At 38.1% G+C, this 20,383-nt stretch overlaps 1 protein-coding gene across 10 annotated transcripts in view; it reads right to left on the minus strand.

Annotated features, from left to right (window-relative positions):
* The window catches only part of USP34 (ubiquitin specific peptidase 34), a 115,664-nt gene that overhangs the window by 76,315 nt on the left and 18,966 nt on the right, over positions 1 to 20,383 (minus strand). For all 10 annotated transcript variants that reach the window (XM_021527497.3, XM_085576967.1, XM_085576968.1 and 7 more), the window contains exons 3-7: positions 18,193 to 18,613; positions 13,172 to 13,222; positions 12,864 to 13,013; positions 8,575 to 8,642; positions 1,418 to 1,610 (exon numbers count right to left, since the gene is read on the minus strand). In XM_021527497.3, coding sequence (XP_021383172.2) covers positions 1,418 to 1,610; positions 8,575 to 8,642; positions 12,864 to 13,013; positions 13,172 to 13,222; positions 18,193 to 18,613 — 883 coding nt within the window. The remainder of the gene's footprint in view (positions 1 to 1,417; positions 1,611 to 8,574; positions 8,643 to 12,863; positions 13,014 to 13,171; positions 13,223 to 18,192; positions 18,614 to 20,383) is intronic.

Here is a 20,383-nt window from a genome sequence, read left to right on the forward strand (position 1 = left end):
AAGAAGAATAAATTGTCTCAGTGTTCCAGAGCAGTTTTAAAGACTATTCACATAAAAAACCCAGACTTAGTAACTTATTAGCATAAATTAGCTTACAATATTCCATTTTTACAAGCTGAAATCTACTTGCTTTACTCTAAAAATACTGTAAAATTTTTCTTCTGGTAATACATGTCTGTTCTTTAAAAACTCTCAATTTTTACAGCAATATTCACCAAACAACAGGAGAAAACATGTAACTACTTAACACAACTTCACACTCCCTTAAATAAGCTCGATGCCTGAAAAAATAGAGCAGCTGAAGAATTCTTATTTTCAGACTTTGTTTTGGCAAGGATACACAAAAAAACCCACACACTGGTAGCTGAACAAGGAGAATTGTATAAAACCAAAGGAAAGAATTTATAGGAATTGAAATCTAGTGTAGCTGGAACTATGCAGAAGTGGAAATAGATTTTAAGACTAATTATACAGTGGTGGGTGTAGTTCACAGCCTGTTTTTACAACCTAGTACATTACCTGTATGTAAATAAATATTTACTTTGGGTAAAAGCCAGCAATAATCTGATTAAAAGTATTTACAGATCTCTTTAAATTGCCATTTATTAAATTGAAGTAACTTCAATCTATAACTACAGTGAGAAGCAAAATCAAGTTTAACTAAACTTGTACTCAGTGACACCACATCATCAGAAAAGAGAAGGCCAAACATGTTCAGAAAACACAAAACTGAAAAGGCTCAGACAGATAAAAAACTTCACTTTAGCCCTCTTGTGCGACTGTTTCTCTATAGTTATAGGCAGCAATGACAAATCAAGAATGCTCAATGTATCTTGCCTGGTACCACATGGAACATTTCCATGGGAAAGGGAAAGATGGAGATTTTTTTAAGTTTTAATAGTTTTCTATTTGATGCTGTATGTATTTACCTCTTCAATCTAACCTTCTGCTAATGAATGCAGAAATGCTCTCTCTGGAAAAACAGACTGCATTAACAAACAGAAAATGAGGTTTGTGCAATACAAAGCAGCAGCTAATTGCAGCAGGGTCAAGATGCTGCAAAGCTAAAAATGCAAAAAGATTAAAAGCCTTTCTCAACACCAAATATTGCTGTGGCAAGGGGCTCCATTTCAACCCAGCTGTCACAAAGCACAGTTCTAAGGGTGCTGTTCAGCACATGAACTGCTCAGGTAATGTGAGCTAGTTCCATATGGTGCACAACACAGGCACCACTTGGACTCGGCTCCCAGCAAACCCTACCCTCACCATCATGTCTGTCATTTCCTAAAGCTGCATGTAAGAGGATCCTGCTGCTTTCACACATTAAAAAAAAGCCCCCCAAACAAGCCTGTAAATTATAAAGCAAAACAAGAAACATTTTCTGCAAACATAATTGAAATTTTTAAAAAGTTCTTACTGTTATTTGGCTCAGCCCAGCCAACCTCATTGTCAGAGTTGGTGACATGAAGTATTTGAATGCAAGATCAAGACTTTCTTTATCAAAACACAAGGCTGTATCCAAGGGCTCTTTCACTGTGCTCCACATTAAATCTGCCATGTTCCGGGCCGCACTCTGCCGCAACTCCTGGTCTGACAGTTTACACAAATACCTGGGAGGAATTACAAATGCAAGAAAAACAAGCAGGGTATGATTCAAACTAGAATTTTCCTGAAGCCATCTTGATTATAGCAAAAGTGGATTTCCAATAGCTCTAAGATCACTCAGTCTTAAAATATCACTATTAAAAGTTGGCACCCATTAATGAAAAACACCAAAGAAAACCAAAAATATGTATATTTTTCAAAGTAGGTAAACTACTAAAGAACTTTGAACAAGTCCTTTCTTTCTCTTGCAGTCTTCTAATCCTGCACAATGAGTTGCAGTACAAATATTCTCTGTAAATGGAAGGCATAAGAAACACTTACAAAAACTAATGTACAGAACCTGGTGGAACCTCAGTCTTACCTAAGCAAGACCAATACACAGAAAATCTATAGTGAAGTGCCCGCAAAGTTCACATACAAAACAACAACATAACCGAAAATTTCTTCCAACTGAATGTGTAACAGAAAAAAATGTTTAGAAACAAGCCTTTCTGAGCTTATTTTGATGCCATTAAAGATGGCACAGTGAAAGGTACATGCATACAAAGTTAGCAAAATTATTTTTTTCTGCTTTTTTCAGGGTTTTGAAGTTTCAGCTACACCCAAACTAGATTTAACTACACAGAAATGCGTTAAAAATCCATTTGTTTGACAGCCTAAGCCTGGATCTCTCCTTGGAGACTGGCCAAATAGATGCATGAATCTTTTATAAAACACATGAGATATTAAACCACACTTAACCAGATTTATGCACCATTCCTTTGCATTTACATCATATAAACATCAGTACTTTTTTGTCAAAAGCAAAATTACAGGCTGCTTCTTATTTAGATGATGGTTCTTTTCCACAACTCTTGTGTAGAGGCTTTAAAATAAACACACTTAAATGATACTTAACCCTGTCAAACAGAGAAGAGAGACTTCAGTGCAAATAATCCCAGAGACTGGAGATGTAGACAGGAAACACAGAGCAGTAACAGGAGGACAGAAGCAGGACCATTCCAGGCCAAGGCAATCAGATCCTTCCCTGCTCTTTGTTGTGAAATTTGTCTTCTTGTGTGGAGCACTGGAAATCAAGTCCTGGCAAGAAAATGCTGCTTCTGCGCTATCAGCTCTGAGCAGAAGCGAAGTAGGAATGGAAAGGGACCATTCACTGAAAAAGTGCAGCAGCAGAGCAGACCCAGTGACCTGCCCTTAACCTGCAGACAGGTGAGAGCTGTTTCACTCTGCGGAGAAAACGTCCTGGTCCGTCTCACCAAACAATCATTTGTGATTAGCAAATGAGGTATCTGTCACCAGCATAGTGATGACAGCATTTGTGTTCTACCCACCATCCTGTATGTCCTGTCCTACTGACAGGGACCTCCAGCATCTCTGTCCAGCTGTACCAACAGCAAATGAAATACTGAGCATTTCTTTTATGGGAGAGGCAGTGAATGAAAGAATGGAGACCATAGTTAAGCTCCACACCCTACGCAGGTACAGAGTTGTGGGATTTGGAGTTGCCATCCCTGGAAATATTCAAAAAAGGGGCAGAAGTGGCACCTGGAGACATGGTTTAGTGGTGAACATGGCAGGGCTGGGTCAAAGGCTGGACTCCATCTTAGGGGTGTTTTCCAACCTTCATGAATCTGTGACTCTCAGCAGTATCAGACCCATTTTTATATACAAACTCTCATCAGGTCTGGTTCCCAGAGCTTTTCCATGTCCGTAATTCATATCAACTCAGACTCAATCGTTTAATGAAGCATTTCTAAAGACCTCAGACATGTCCAAACACATCACACAAACTCTCTCACTTTACAAAGGACAGATGAGTGCTGGCATGCACTGAGCAGGGGCATGGACACACCTACATACACATAGGAAGGGTGCTTTGGTGGCTTCACTCAATGTCTGTAACAGAATTTGGACCTGAAATCATCCTCACACTACAAAGTTTGGTGAAGTAATTACATTATATAGTTTATAAAACAGAATATTTCTTATTTTAATGCAAGATTATCAGTCTAAACCTACTCTCATTTATACAATTCACATTTACACCGACATTTTGAACCTGAATCAGATTTGTGTCATGCTTTCTGTATTATAATATCGAGAGTGTGTTTTTAAAATAATTGCACTTTATGGTAAGTGGAACTATGGTGTAGGTGCATTTTCATAGCTACAGAAGTACTTTAACAGTATCTTCTGTTCTGCCAAGGCCCTAAAGCAAGCTACAGAGAACAGAGCACTTGTTACCACACAATTTTTAACACAACAGGGTTTTCCAACCTAAAAAGAACCAGAAGATGGCAAATTTCTCTTTAGAAGTGTAACAGCAGCCAACACTAGAGAATTTATTGGCACTACTACACCGGTCATAAATCAAACATGATCATATCTTTACTACAGAGATTAAAACCACAGAAACTTGCCAAGTAGGCCACACCTCCTTTATTTATTGTGGAAAGATAGAATGGCTTAAACCTGTCTGCATCAGTAACACTTTATGTTTTTAGAGGTATAACATTATTATTAACAAAAAAGAGATCTTTACCTAGCACTGGCAATTAACTCACACCTTCCCCTACACTGACTACCTGTAAATTTGCTGTGTTGCCTCATGTAAGAGCAGTGGAGCAAGGAAAAGATCTGTTTAACCCAAAATAGCCTGTCTAAAAGCAGATTAAAGATTTATCCCATGTATAAAAAAATAGATGAGCCCATCTACTACTGTGAATTCATTTATCTCTTTCTATTTATACTTTTGGCTTTCTCATTAACCTGTGCCAGTCAGTTTGACAATTATGCTTGAGTGAAAAACAAACTCCTTTCATTTCTTCCATCTGCAACCTGACAATTGGATGGCACGTTCACCATTCCTTGTTTTTAAAAATCTGTGAATTACCATTTCCTACTTGTTATCTTCATGTCATTCATACATGATATGAATTGCCCTGTTGAAATAAAAAAAACCCCACCCTCCTAGACTCAGTCTCTCCTCCTCTCAATGTAAATTTTTTATTGCCACCTTTGACTCCTCCCATCACCGAGGTAGTTCTGTTATTATCTGCAGGATGGAAAGATCAGAACTGTATAGACAGTATAGAAATGTGAATGTGTGACTGACTCCTGTAATGGCTTAATAATAGCTTCCATTCTGTCCTTCATTATTTTTTTAATTCCTACATTTTTATCTTTTTGAGTCTGATGAGCATTAAGTCTTCAAGGAAGAGATTCATTATATGCCAGTATAATCTATTTAATCTTGAGTTTTTGCCTAAATGAGATTTTCAGAATAAAACATAACTTTTTTATACATCTGCAGAAAGGATACTCCACATACTATAGGATCTGTCCTGCCTGCCTGGCATACTTAATATATAGTACCTACATTTAATTTTTTCAATACCAGTTTTAACCTACTTAAATTATTTCACTTTGCTGTATCTGGGGACAGAGAGAGTTCAGTTTTAAACATGCAATTCCATGCAAATGTAATGCTTACAATCACATCTTATACTTCAGGACTTCAGCTACTCAGCTGTGAAATCATCTTTTTTTCCCTTAATCTGACTCCTTTGGACCATAGCTGCAAAAGGGCATCCAGCAGAATGAGTCAGTTTTCCTGAAGTGTCTGGTTATTGTCTTCAGATATTTCTATTCTTTTTACTTTAAATTTTCAGATGTTTTGGAGGAGGCAAATATTTTGTGATTAAAACCTTCAAGGCTCATTACAAAAGGTTTTCATGTCATGTAGTGGCAAGGAGTGATCTTGGGTACTCCCAACACCCCATTTTAAGATTAATATTTTTAATATAGTAGAGGAATCTGAATTCTTTCAGCCACATTTTCTGTGGGAAGCATCATGGATCAGGAATTGTTTGGAGTTTCCACTTCCTCTGCATATACCAGTGCTGTGTGTACCCTGTGCCACAGCCACCCAGGAGCCACTGCCACCTGGAAATCCCTCTCAAAGTGCTCCAGCACAGATTGTTCTGTTTCTGCCTAACTGGGGCAGAATCCTTCACAAAAAATGTCTCCATATCCATCTCCAAGCAGGAGACAGGGAGAAGAAGATGGAAGCAGAAAAAGGATGGAACCAAACATGCTCCTGGGCAGTGGTACTGCTGCACTTTCTGCAGGACAGAATTCTCCATAGCACTTTCAGCCAACAGCCTCACCACTGAGAAAACACTGTCCTCAAAAAACCACTGCTGAGAGCTCCTGCACTCCTGAGACATCCAGGATCTGGAACCCCATAGAGCATCTCTCATCTCTGATCTTGAGGCAGAAGACAAGGAACCAATGTTTTAGCTCATAAACAGACATCATCAATTCACCCTCATTTACAACTGCAGTAAGCCAGGACTTATTTTCTTTAGTCACTTTTGAAAGTCTCATTTAATGGGAATTTTGCAATTTTAAATGCAGAATTCTAAAGCATTAGGATCAGTAAGAGCTTCCTTCTGAGCAGGCCAAAATCACTTTGCTACCTTACTGAAAGATGTAAATTTAATTTCATGCAATTTTAAATTTAATCCTTTATTTGTTTCCTAATCTACTTAAAAACACAGGCCTTTCAGAGGCAAGATGTAAATGGCTGTACTCCATTGGTCAGGCAGAAAAAAAACATTTATTAATATTTTTCTAGTGTTAGCAATAATGACAGGAATGTGTCTATGATCTCTGCAAATTCTAGCAGTGGTCTCCTCTCTACAAATACACACTTATGCTATTTTCTTCATCCACTCCTTGTAGAAATTACTATGAGGGTAACCTCAGCTGATAAAAAGTGCTGCTGAGATGTCAGTCAGGTGATCTCTCTTGCTGGTCAGCCCTGCAAAATGCACTTCCTGCAAGGAATCTACAGGAGCAGCAACTGGAACTAAATCAGAGCCCCAGGAGCTCCTTCTGGGCTAAAACCCTCTCCAAACCTCCCTGTAGTTTGCACAGCAGCAGAAGCTCTGCAGCATTTCTTTAGAAGGTGCTGTGCTGCTGTGTCCAGGATTGTGTCCCCTTTTTTCTGTCTTTTTCCTGAAGTAAAAGCAGATGGAGACCCAGAGACCCAAGCTGCTAAGCCAAGATCTCTAAGTTTGACAACCACGTGGGGTGAGCTGCATGCATCAGGAAAGTCATCCTTCCCTGAAGGCATCTGTGTTCACTTCTGTCCCACATAAAGGTACAGCGCCAGAGCTTATTTTTGCTATATGGCCTCCAAGCTTCAGTCCCACTCCATAAGCAAATCTGCACTAAAAAAGCTCTGAATTTTGTAACACTGAGAAACCTCAGAACCCATCAGGATTCAGCTGTAAAAAATAACTGGGAGAACAACACCTTCCTGGTCTAAGCTGGGTTTTCTATGGTTGTATCCCGTGTCAGTGTTATCTTTCTGATTGATGTGAACTTATTGTAAATTCTATGAACAGACATCAGGGGCATTATTTATGGCAAGAAGCTGCTAACAAATCACACTGAAAATCAAATATTCTAATAGGTAAAGAGGAAGACATGAGGACCCCATAAAAAAATCTTCTATACATTGCAGTGACCCCAATTACACCTACAGTTATAAAATAGAAAATGCTTTAAGCGTTACAGGATGACAAGCAAGTATTAGCACAGCAACTACAGGATGAGTTATTCTGTCTCCCTCAAGTAGCTCCTTATTATCAGCCTGACACTTAACTGCTGATCCCTCAATGCTCTTTTTCATTTCCATACATTGCAAAAAAACAGGAAAGGCTCATGACCAAATTCCCAGGTACACCTACAACCATTTATGGAGTATGTACAGAGACAAGCACTTGAAAATCCTCTGCTTGCCCTCTCTCAACTGCCTCATGATTAATAATTACCTTTGGAAGATTTCAAAGATAGCACATCAGCATTACAGGAGTGCACATGGCTGGACTTACTGTAACTCAAGAGTGATGTGTTTCAATAAAAGATCAAAATACTCTTCTCTCTGCTGGTATCATTGTAGTAGAAACTACAGTCCAGCAAACAGATTGACAGCCAAGTCAGTACTTAAATTTTTACAGTCAATATAAAACCAGACTATTTTAAAATATGAAACAATTCCCAGTCTCATTGTTCTGGGAGTCTGTTTGTTGCCAATGTAATTATTTTTGTTGAGTGTTATTTTATACTGGTATAGTTAAAACAGAATAATGTGTAAAGGCCCATTTTTTGTTATGAGCAGTGTAAGTACATTTCTAATATTATTTAGAGGAAACCCAGAGCCTTGGAGGAGCTGTGAGTCTATGCAAAACCAGTGGCCTGCACCAGGAAAATTTTATGTTGGGCCACTGGAATGGGAATTAGCTGTGACCACACCCCTCCACCTCCAGGCAGATACACACACAGAGATAATTTCATCAGCAGTTCACTGAAATGTTTCTATTGTCCTGAGAAAGCCAATAAAAACAAACTGCTTGTATAATTAAATACCTCTACAAGTACTTCAATTTGAAAGTGTTATTTTCATGATAGACAGCTTGATATAAAGAAAATCTTTGGGACTGGGTATATTTAGCTACATAAAAGTGCCAGTAGACTTTTGATCACACTTCAGCTCCTGCCAGCTGGAAATCCAGAACATCAGAATATGAAGCTGTGTTCAAACTCAGGGTCTGAAATCTCATGACTGCACATTGCTCTTGTACTTCCAGCATCTCACTGCAAACTTGTAGTTTTATGAAGATATCACAGTGAGGGGGAGACTGAAGTACAACTGCACCTGGCCCAATATGTCAGAATAGGGCTGGATGTCACACTCATGAGGTTCTTAACAAGATCGATCTGACAGATACTGAAATCAGATGCAAGGAGCTGCCCAAACTAACTCTAACCATTACCTTTACCCTCCTTGTCGAAATGATAGTCAGAGCAACAACTTGCACAATTAAAAGTAGCAGCTGCAATTAGATATAGGTGCTGTCAAAAAGTCCCACAAGAAAAATTCTTAAAACAAAAATTTACCTGATAACATAAGTCCTAAAGGGTATAATGTGCTGCATGACAGCAGGGATGTGTAGCCATATTCTGATCTATAATGCAAAAACAGAAACAAATAACAATTTAATTAATGACATTTAAAGAGAATGGTAAAAAACTGAAATACTCTTGGTACATTTACAAGTGCAACCCCACTTTAAAAAAAAGGCTTTCTTGGTGGTTTTTGTTCAATTTCTTAATTTTCTGATTTTCCAAACTGGTACCTGAGGAATGCTTTTTTGACTCATAAAGAGGATTTGCATCTTTCCTGCTAGTCAGCTGGAAAATACAGACATTGTATAACTAGTATCATACTGCTCAAGTGTATTTTTGTAGTTTCTGTCATTTCTTCAGTAGGAAAAACTGCTAGTCAGCCTTGTGGGTTTTTTTTCCTTTTTCTTTAAAAGTTTACATGAAAATTATTCCATTCTTTCAGTTCCTTGCAAACCGCTCCTAAATCTGTTTGACTCTACACTGTTTGATACTTGTGTTGTTTTGCTTCTTAGGGCTTACATATCCTATAAAATAAGATGTTTTACAAGCAGTGATCAAGCACAGTATTTTACTACCATATTTACACTTCTCATATTTACCATTCTGCATTTACCACCTTTGCAAAGCTGAACGCAGGAAGAAAATAAACGCAGAGAAAAAAACCAAAAACAAACAACCTGAAACAACTACTTAACACCACTGTGAAGAAAAGCACCAACCAAACGACTTCCAGAGGCAAAGTCAGAAGTGCCATCTGCATTTCAAAAAGGAATTCAGAGCCTGTTAAACCTGTTACTCTGTGCCAGGTAAGGGATGGAGCACAGATGAAGCAGCAGCAGCTGCTGCTCCTGCCCACATAAATTCAATGTAAATTCAATCATGTGCACTTTGCACAGCCCTTGTGAAAAGCAACCCTGTCACTCACTCAGGGCCCTCTGCATCCCCACCTCTGCTCTGGAAAGAATTTCAGCTTTGCAGCTGATGCAAGAAATTCTGCCTAAGGACTCAATTCCATATACAGAAAATGTATATATTCCTTCTTGAAAGGAGAGAAAAATATTAGGCTGCAGTCAAACTCCTCAGTAGTTTCTTTTCAACATTTCCAGCATTTGCCAAGGAACTTTTTGAGTCAATTCTGACAAAAATATTTGCAGGCTTACTTTTAACGAGACAACAAGCACTGCACAGTAACAATATAACCTACTTTTGCAAGACAAACCAGCCAAATCTTCCCAGTGTAAAAAAAGACCAGGCTTGTAATATGCTTCTGATCCAACTGGAAGCCTCAAGAAGGAAAAAAATGCTAACATCACAAAGATACAAAGTGTCACTAGAAGATGCCGGCTCTAGAAACAGGCATTAAATAACATTTAAGGAATTACAGGGTTGACAAATACTATTGTGATTACACAATTTGATTTTTAACACCATGTACTCTGCTTCAAATACAGTATGAAACACCAAAAAAAATACATTTCTTTGTGAAATAATAGTATGAAATGTTTTGATCATTTTGTTTTTATAGCTTTCACTGTTCACAGTAACCTTCACTCTGTATTAATTCCAACTCCGAAGTAGAAATCATGCATCTGTAAACTTGCACTACACACAACATTCAGCCTCAGAATTCAATTAAATCATGTCAAACTTTACAAATGAAATTGTGATTTTGAACGTGGACTCACATTTGCATACTAACTTGTTAAAATGACATACAAATACATAAAATTACATCAACTAGCATCTGTAAAATGACAAAAAATAAAATTACATCACTTTTTGCTTCCATCTGCTTTTAAGACAAAGTATTCACTACATCTGTTCTGTTCTCAAGTTTCAGAGAGTTTTTTTTTCCTATTATTTGCCCTTTACTAGAGGTAATTAATTTCTAGAAGGTAGTGGCTAAAGAACACTTTCATCTTACAGACTTGAAAGAAAATTCCAGCATGGGTATTTCAAGGAATTTTTACAAGAATGGCTACTTAACTGCCATTCTCAAGAGTTACTACAGCTGTGAAATTGTATTTAAGGATTACTACACACCGTGGGCTGGCTTTACACATTGGGAACAAGGTAACAATTGACACTGCAGAGCTATTATTGGAATAAATATCTCCACATTCCATAAAATCAAATGTGCTGGGATAAAACCAAGGCAGATTAGCAAGCGTTCTTGCTGAGACCACCACTATCTTGTTCAGTTTTGTGAATGATTATTTTTGTTTTAGTGGAGTTTGCTGAACTGATTCACAATCAGAAACATTTCTTCAATTATTTATATTTACCTAAGAGCTATAAATTATACAGTGAAATTATATAAAAACAAACAGGGAAAGAGAAATATTACATCAAAATCCTAAGTTCATGCATCATTAGAGAGGTGGAGAAATACCTTTTTTTTTTTTAATATTGGCAAGGTAAAATTTATTTTGTCCAAAAAAAAAATAGCTGCCTCATTTGGCTGCAATAAATATACTGCATTTGTAAGGCAGCAGCAGTGCTTCCAAGTACACTGAGTGATACCAAAATGTAGCAAGTGGATGAATAAAGCACATTACATTAGAACATTTTCTAAGACTTTCTGTAGTGGACTGACACATAAAAATAAAATCTAAATATAAATTTTTTAAACAGTTTTCCTCAACTCACACAGATTTGTCAGCAAAGCCAGACAGAGCTCAAAAGAAAGATGCTTGTTGAATGGGAAAAACTGCAATGCTGGAAGCAGTTGAAGAAACAGTCTTTTGGTTATGGTTTGGGTTGAATTTCATTTTATCTGCTAGGTTTAGCCATAGAACTCATATAACACTGTTTGCAAGAGCCAGCTTAATGGGTTACCTACTAGAACCAAAGAGAAATGCAAAGTTGCTAAGTAAATATCTGAAATGAGAAACTGCTGAGAAGTATTTTGGAACAGGGCACATCACTAAGATTAAAGAAAATAAACAATTTATGATAGAGAAAAACAAAGACTTCTACAAAGGACAACAAAGAAAGGCAGTTGCACTGACGTAGGATACCCAGGAAATGGGATTTGCAGTCAGAATGCTGCTTTAAAAACATGCTGGTGTGCTAGGAAGCTGCCATGCATTATTCAAGCAGCCCAGCAGCCTTGCCACTTCTCACAAAAAATAAAACAAAAAGGTAAAAAATGTTCGGTTCCATGACCAAAATTTCCTTCTGAACCAGAGTAATACAAGAACACACATTTTCAGCAGATGGTTTGAAGGGGACTGCACAGGCAGCAGCTGGAGAAGAACTCATCAGCTCAGACAAAAGGGCCAGCAGAGAACATCTCCCAAACAGAGAACATCTCTCACAACCAAACATGCAGAGGTGCTGAACCAGCCCTCCAGGGCAAGCGAAAGAATGGAGTAGATCATGGCCTCACCCATTTGTTCTCTGGCCTGCAAATCAGAATTACCACACTAAAGATCAGCAGAGTGGGATAGAGACCCCTATCACCAGCTTGATTTCAATCATTGGTTCCCCCATAAATAACATCCTCCTGGCTGGGCAGTAACAGCAACAAGGAAGGAGGGAAGATGTGTGGGAGGAAGGATCTGATTTGAAATATTTCAAATTGCAATCAGTGTCAAAATCATGTCAAACTCACCCTGTACAAAGTACAACAAACTTCTGGTTTTCTTTTTGCCCATCCACAAGACAGGTCACAACTTCTATCCTGACATTACATTAAGTCTTCATAGGTCCTTCTTCAGGGACTGGGTTTTATTTTTAGCACCAATCTCCACTAAAATCAATTCGTAATTCTGCCAATCAAAAATCCCTGTGATTTCAAAATGCAGACATGATGGAGGATATGCATTCTAAAGCTAAGTGGGGAAAAAAGATCATTACCTCTATGCTGCAAATGTGTATAATGGTATAAAATCACAGGAAATTGAAAAGAAAAAAAAACCACAGGCTTTTCCTCTATACCTCATAGGGAATAGCTAAGAAATTAAAATACCCTGAAGAAACTAAAACCATTTCCATGGCATAATTTCAGGGACAGGAAAGACCTTTGATAACATTCTTTGAAGTATCTTTGGGGGCTGTTACAATCTTCCTATCTAGGCACAACTTGGAAAAGTCCTTGTGTGCTGCCAGCAGATGCAGAGGGTTTGGATAATGAAACTCTGTGCATGAGCAAGCCTCATTCCCAACATGGAAAATGTACAGCCTTTTTATCCCTCCCCAGTCCCAGAGAGTTCTTGCAGACTTCAGATTCCTTTTCTTTGTTGTGTTTAAGTGGAGGAGTTGAAGGGAATACTTACATTAGACACCACTGTGATAAATGCATGTGCTATGAGGAATGGCAGCGTCTCCGGGGTTCCGTACTCAAAACAATCCTTCATGAGGGAAAGGCCATTTTTTCCACAAAACAGACACACATAACGAAGCAAGTGCAATGGTACTTCTACATCCTAGAAAGAGTCAAAAAACAATAGACGAAATCAGTACTAGATCATTCAGACACAGAAGAAATTCAAAAGCTACATGAGTATAACATAAATCCATAGAACACATAGGTTATTTTAAGTTTCTAGGAAATGTGCAGCTTATTTAAAAGTGGACAACTTACATTCATATCACAGAACGCCCCTAATATATTGCTTTCTTGAGCAGAAATATCCTGTTTAAATAAAAAAATTAAAATTAACTCAAGCAATAAAAACACATTTATAGAATTAAAAAAAAAAAATCAACTGCCATATACCAGGTATCACAGTCAACAATACAAAACCCAAATTCCTCACTCAGAGGAAGACAGAAGCTCAAGCTTTGCTCTACTTTTCCACTGCAAAACAGACCTTTCCATACTTTTTACCTCTTTTAATATATATAAATATACAAATATACTAAAGAGAACATTTCAGCAGTGTCTCTCAAAGGCTGGGTGAACAGATTATTTTTTAATCCCACCCCTGTTCAGATCACAAATTTTTTCAGTGGGAATATGGCCAAGGGCATAGTCTGTCACACCAGCCTGGGAAATACAGAACTGAACCAATCCAGGAGTTTGAAATGCAATTTCTAATAAAAATGAGACATATATGCAAACATCAGAATTTATATGAACTGCAGGACATCCTAGATCCTACTTGAAATGATTTAAAGGGTTAACATGTCAAAATACTCATTGCCATGGAAATACACCTCGTACAAAATAAATGTCAGACTTTTACAGGAGATAAGTGAAGAAGGGGAAGGAATTCTATCACCCTATCACACTGTTAGCTACTTGCTGCAACAAGAAGTCTATCTTCTAGAAGCACTAAACTGAAAATGGTTTAAGAAAATAGCTTTTCCTTTTAATGTCGACAGCATCCACTTGTTGGGCAGTAGAGAGGAAGTTTCTTTATTAGGGTTATAACATACTGTGGGTTTCATGCACTTGCTGGGGGCAAAAGGGCACTGAAGGTATAAAAAGCGGCTGTAAAACCCAAATTGCCATGGATACTTGTAGGTAAAGCCACACAATCCTCTTCTTCTCACCCAGTATTGATAGTGACAAAGTTAAGTTTTTAAATGAAATTTCCTGAATATATTTTAAATAGCTGTGTAGGAGTAAGCTTCTTCGAACTGTACCAGAGGATGCTGGAGGCAAGCAATTTTGGATGGATTAAGTGTGATACAAACATTTTGAATTATTCAATATGCTCATATTATAGTTAAGCATTTATTTTCTTTTTTTTTTTCTGCTGAACTCCAAGTCATGCCTGAACTCGTGATACTCTACCAGTTATTTTTACAACAGCTTTGAAGGCAGTAGGTGGTATGTTTTTAAGCAGCAAGAAAAGGTGTTCAGTGCTCTGCTCATGAAAACTGCAGAAATGGTGTGAGAAATTTCATTAGTTTTCTTGAAGAAACAAGTGACCTGCAGTTCTTCGAATGCAGAAATCCCAAACTCACAGAGGGCAGTTGCACGAATCCTGCAAAGCTTGGAAAAGGCTGCTTTGAGAGTCTGAGTCTACAAATGTGACTTCTGTTCTTGCAGATGGGAAACACAACAGTCTGAGAGTTCCTTACTCTCCTCCTCTTAACTCCTTCAAATGTATGAGGAAATAAGAGAACTCCTCATGAGAATCTAATATGGCATTAAAGCCCATCATGACTTCAGGAGAAGCTAGAGCAGCTTTCCAAGACCTTTACCTGGAGAAAAGCTGGAGAAGGACTTTTGAGAAAGGTAGGCAGGGATAGTATTGTCCCAAAGCCACACAGCAAAAAGAAAACGGGGTATGGCTTCAAACTGCCAGAGGGCAGGGCTAGATTTGGGATCAAGAAGACATTCTTCCCTGTGACGGTGGGGAGGCCGTGGCACAGGGTACCCAGAGAAGCTGTGGCTGCCCCTGATCCCTGGAAATGCTTAGGGCTGGATGGGGCTTGGACCAAGCTGGAATAGTGGAAGGTGTCCCCATGGCAGGGGACTAGAATGAGATGAGCTTTAAGGTCCCTTCCAAACATTCCATAATAAAATACACTGGCTGAGGTCTGACCTGGACACAACTTTGGGAGAAAGCACGCATCTTCCAAGAAAATATTTACTTGAAAAGGAAAAGCAGACAGCACAAGACCCCAAAGAGCCGGCAACTGCAGCTACAGACACCTCAACAACTGATTTTGTTTCCTCTTTCGTTTCATTCTCTGTCAAAACCTGTTAAATGGTCAGGGAACTCCCTTCAGATTCATTGTTCATTCTGAACAGTGCAAAGTTCAGGAGTGCACTTCACATTGTTGCTTCCTTCTCTACAGGATTTTAAGAGCTTCCTTTTATAAATCCTTTTTTCCCCTCCTCTGAAGTGCCCATTCCAGGTATTTTACTTGCTGCACTGAGTATGAAAAACTCAGTTATAAACCACCCTGTATGCAAGGGATAAAAGTATCCCAAAAAAAAAAAAATAGTGCCAAAGAATGAACATTTCTCAAAAAAAACCAACCATATTTTTAAAAATACTTTGAGTTAATTTTGTTTAGGATGAAAAACAGACACAAATACCCCTGTGGGCACCAAAAATATTGATAAATTTCAAGAGAGGTATGTGGCTCTTCTGGATACCAATCATGCTGTTACAGTCTTCACTCTCATTTTAGATATGTTTTAAGGGACAAAAACAATTCTTAGCCCATATCATTTAAGGAAAGATCTGTATGACCCTAAAGGTAGAGACACCTTTCTGACTACAAACAAATCTTGCTTTGCTGCTCATTTTCATCCAGCTTCATCAACTCCTGAACAAGGGAAAACCTCCTGCTTCCACATGAATGTTTTCCTTCTCCACCAGACAGTCCAGTGTAAAATGGCTTTGGCAAATAGCTGAGTAGGGATTAGATGTCAAGAATTGTCTGCTGCCATTAAGAACAAAGTCCTTGGAGGTGTCTTGGAACAAAGGACAAGGGAAATATTGATCGCTAATTGTTACTGTGGGAAAGACTTACACTGGAAATTCCTAAATGGCAGCCAAAGAGGCCATTTCTAGGCACAGCAAAACCTTAATGGATGTGTTAACTCCATGAAATTGTTAAAGTTCACCCCAAAAATCTAAAACAAGGAATTTCTGAAGTCAGTCAGAGTGGAGACTTGAGTTTGTTCTGGATCAGCAAGTTTCCCTTTTTCCAGGGCAAAGGAAATGTTTAGTGGGAGAGGAAGTGCTACACCAGCTTCACTCAACAAATTTTTGGCAAATTTAGGATGTTCAGGGATTTGTTTACAACTATAGCTAATGCAGAAATGTTTTTATCTTACAACCTCTTCAGGACTGAAATCAAGCCTGATTCAAAGCAAGAAGAGCTCTTATTACTGGGACTAATAACTTGTCTCAGTTCAGCTAAGTCTGTGCTCTAGACTGAAACCCAAAATCTAATTCTAACTTCAGTGAGTCAGCCATAGGAGCAGAAGGTTTTGACATTTAAACAGCAGAATAACAGAATCCTAGTGCTTCCTGGATACAGAAAAGATCAGTTTGTAAGAAAAATTATTGATGCTGGGACCTTTTAAAAGCAAAATTTAAAAATCTCCCCCCAAAAATAGTATACAAATATGGCAGGTTGGCACATCTCCATAATCCAGACCTGGAAACACAAGAAGTCTAGCAGAAAGGAAAAAAAAATCCCTTACCTGCCTGTACCTCAGGAAAGTGGTTTTCTTCCCAGCTTCCCCTTATGTTTTTAGGATAGCTAATGAATGTATTTGATCATTCAAGTGATGTATAAGAGATGATACATATATATACATTAGCATGTCTGGAGTGATGGGCATCATCACAGTACAGCAAGTTACAACAGATCTGGGTCTAAATCACTCCAAGGCTGTACACCAAGGGAAAAAGAAATCCCATCAGGCACCTGGAGATTTTCTTTTGATTGTTTGGAAGTGAAATTCAAAGAGAAGAAAAAAATACATGAAATAGTAATTTAAAAGAAGGATGTGTGATAGTCCACAGAAAAGCTGTTCCAGAATTGTTCATTCCACATTCCTCTGAAGCCCGTCTTAGTACTTGTCCCACAGGAGTGCAGGAAAATAAATCAATTCACTTTATATCTATGCATATACACTTGAAACTACCTCTGTTAACTTATGCCCATATGGTTTGGAGAAGAAGAACAAGACCAAAATCCAGCCCACCTAAAAAACCTGCTGTGTAGAGAGTTTTAACTTCATTTCTTATCAGACAGGGCAGCATCCATTCAATTAGAACTGCTCAGATGTTGTGACCACACTAACTTACATTATTATATCTGACTCAGCATCTTCTCATTTTGGACTTAAGTTTATAAAGTAAATTTCAACCCTCAGGGCTCCAGTGAGCTTCCACAACTCTCTAAATATAAAATAAAAGGAGTGGGTGAGCTGCACTTTAATTCTCCACTCGGACTTTCTCAGTTGGTTGGATAAATCTTTTCCTATATAGTGAAATGTACATCTAATCTGCATACAAATATTGCAAAATAACTCTTTACATGTTATTAGACTACCACAAGTTGGATCAAAAGCCAATCGTTCCAAAAACAGTTGTTTCCATTAGGAAATGCTAACACTACTATATTTATCTCAGAAACTGTGAATTAAACGTGGCAAGATTTTGGAATATTTTTTTTTTTTTAAGAGGAAAATAGGGAAAATGTGAATGGCAGCCATAACAAGTATCAGAGAGAAAAATCAGCATCCTGGAACAAAGCAACCTGTGTAGAGCTCAGCTATTCCAGTCAATTAACCAACTGTTCTAACAACTTTGGTCTTGCACAAAGTTTAGTTTATGAACTTTTGCTTCTAGAACCACAGACTGGATAGAAAAATCAGTAAACTATTAATGGGTTACCTTCTGGAAGAAAGGCTTCACTATAGTCCCTTTTTTGCCTGTTATTTAAACAGCACAACAATTACAGTTCCAGCCAGCTCTTATCAATATATTACTTATAACAATTTTAAAGAAAGTGGAAGAATATGTGCCATTTAGAAAGTTTCTCTGAAAGGCTCTACTGAAGTCAACAGGCAAGCTGAATGTGCCCATCCAGAGTGAAAGCAATAAACACCAATCTGCTCATTAATGACAACAATTAACCTTTCACCAAGTAATTCAAGATAGACACAAAGAGAAGATATACCTCTATTGTGGGGTGAGTATTATGCTTATAAGCTGTGTACAGAGGAAACTGAATCTGAAAGATTTTTGCCACACACAGCAGCAGCTTCTCCTTCTCATCAGTACTCCATAAGCTACAAGCCTCCGTGCTCTTTGCAGGCTCCTCCTCGCTCAGGATACAAGTTCTTGCAGAATCAAACTTTTTCTCTAGAAGTTTTTGTCTTTCTCCATTTTCTTCTTGTTGAGACTCTCTTTCTACATTCAGGGGCTCATCAGCATGATTACTCTGCTCTGGCCATGCTGAATCTATATTAATAGTGCAATGTTTACAGAGCTGGTCCCGCAGAGCTTGGACTTGGGCAATCACTAAGTTAATAAGCGCACAAACTACTTGGTTAAAGATCTCCAGATGTTTATACTCCTTGAAACAGCATAAACATTGTCTGTAAGAAAAGAGAACAAAAAATAAATGAAAATTACTACAGTTAAAATCAGGTGGGTACTTAACCAAGAGAACTCTTCACATTAAAACATTTTAAACAAGTCATTTGACAGAATCATAAAATGAAGGAAATCCAAATGAAACAGACTCTACCCAGCAGCAAGTGGGAGTCACAGAACCTTCCTTAAGCCTTGAGGACATCCCATTATTGCCAAATGCTTACCAAAACTTTGAAGTCCCTGTTATCATTTAGCAGCTGGTACAGCAAGTAAAATACAGAAAAAAAAGTCTTGTGGGTAAGGTCACTGTGCTACTGAAGAAGTAACGTTTTTCACTATGTTTCTGACTCCATTTCCTCATTGGGTTTTCTCTACTACTCTCTACTGCAATAAATCATCCTGACATTCTTGTCAGCTATGTAAGAACTCATTACTGTTATTTTCAAATCAACAGGGCTGCAAAGTAATTTTATTTTTAATGGAGTATTTAAGTTCACTTCCTTTATCTGCATTTGGATGGTGATCCCATGCACACTGATATCCTTAATCCATATAGGAAAAGGCAGCTCAAGTATCTTCAGTACTTTCTTCACTTGGCAGGTTCAGAGATTATTGCCCTGTTTATCTACTGACCCACTGCAAACTGCAAAGAACAAGAGGGGAAAACATCCCTTTGACAATATCATTAAAAAATCAATTAAACCATCAAGTTCAAAATCTCGAATGCAACTCTAGTTGTGGGCCAGGATTAACTGTGGATGCCAAATAGACTGTGGGTGTATAAACCCCTGAGGTAGGTACCCTAAACCTACTGTCAGGAAACAGCTGCTTCTTCCATACAAACAAGCACCTCCCTTCATTTTAACAAAAAAGGTTGTTTTTTACAGGAGGATATTCCTGTAAAGGATTTAAATCCTGAAGAACACAACAAAGAAAGCCATCACTGCACTGTCCTTATTTACTGGAGAACAAAATTAAGGCTACATGCTTGTGACAGACTCCGGGAAATGGACTCTGCTCTTTCTGACTCAATGTAACTGCGACAAACTGGGAGCTGTCTTTCAGCAAAGATCTTCTCTATCTCCTGTCAGATGGAGAACAATGGACTCCAGTCCACAACCGGAGTTGTCAGATATTAAAATAATACAAAAATCACATGTACCACTTCAAAAAGAAATCAGTAGACAAAAGACAGGGCAAGAAATCATCAGAAAGTAGCAATTAATTTCTTTTTCTGCAAATGCAGCATTTAATTTAGAGACTGGGATTAATAAATTATAGTTTTTAGGGTAAAAAAAAAAATCAAGAGAACCCAGAGCTATGACAGGGAGAGGGTGCTGCCTCTCTTGATGGAACACAAACATGCCCTTGAGCTACAGCTCTTAAAGCACATACTTTCAGATTTTTTTTTCAGTGGGTTAGACAAAAAGGAAACATTCAGGATTCCCTAATTCCAGCACAGGTACAGTGACTGAAGCATCTAAACCCCTTTGCTCCATTTCTGCAGGAAGAAAAATCCCTTTAATATTGTGTAAATGGAGTTTCATCCATGTGAAAAACATTCTTGCCATTTACTTGGAAATGTATTTTCATGTTAACAAATGACAACAAGGGACTGCAGGCAAAACCAGTGTATCCTCAAGCATTTATCCTGAGAGAAGATTATGTTCAAAAGGTCCATCACTTATGCCTACAAATTACTGCCCCACTTAAGAGCAACAAATCATCCTCAATAACAAAGAAAACAGTCTGGTGAAGGCTCCTCACATACT

This window comes from Lonchura striata, chromosome 3 (genome assembly GCF_050655825.1).
Source record: "Lonchura striata isolate lonStrDom1 chromosome 3, ASM5065582v1, whole genome shotgun sequence".
NCBI lineage: Eukaryota > Metazoa > Chordata > Aves > Passeriformes > Estrildidae > Lonchura > Lonchura striata.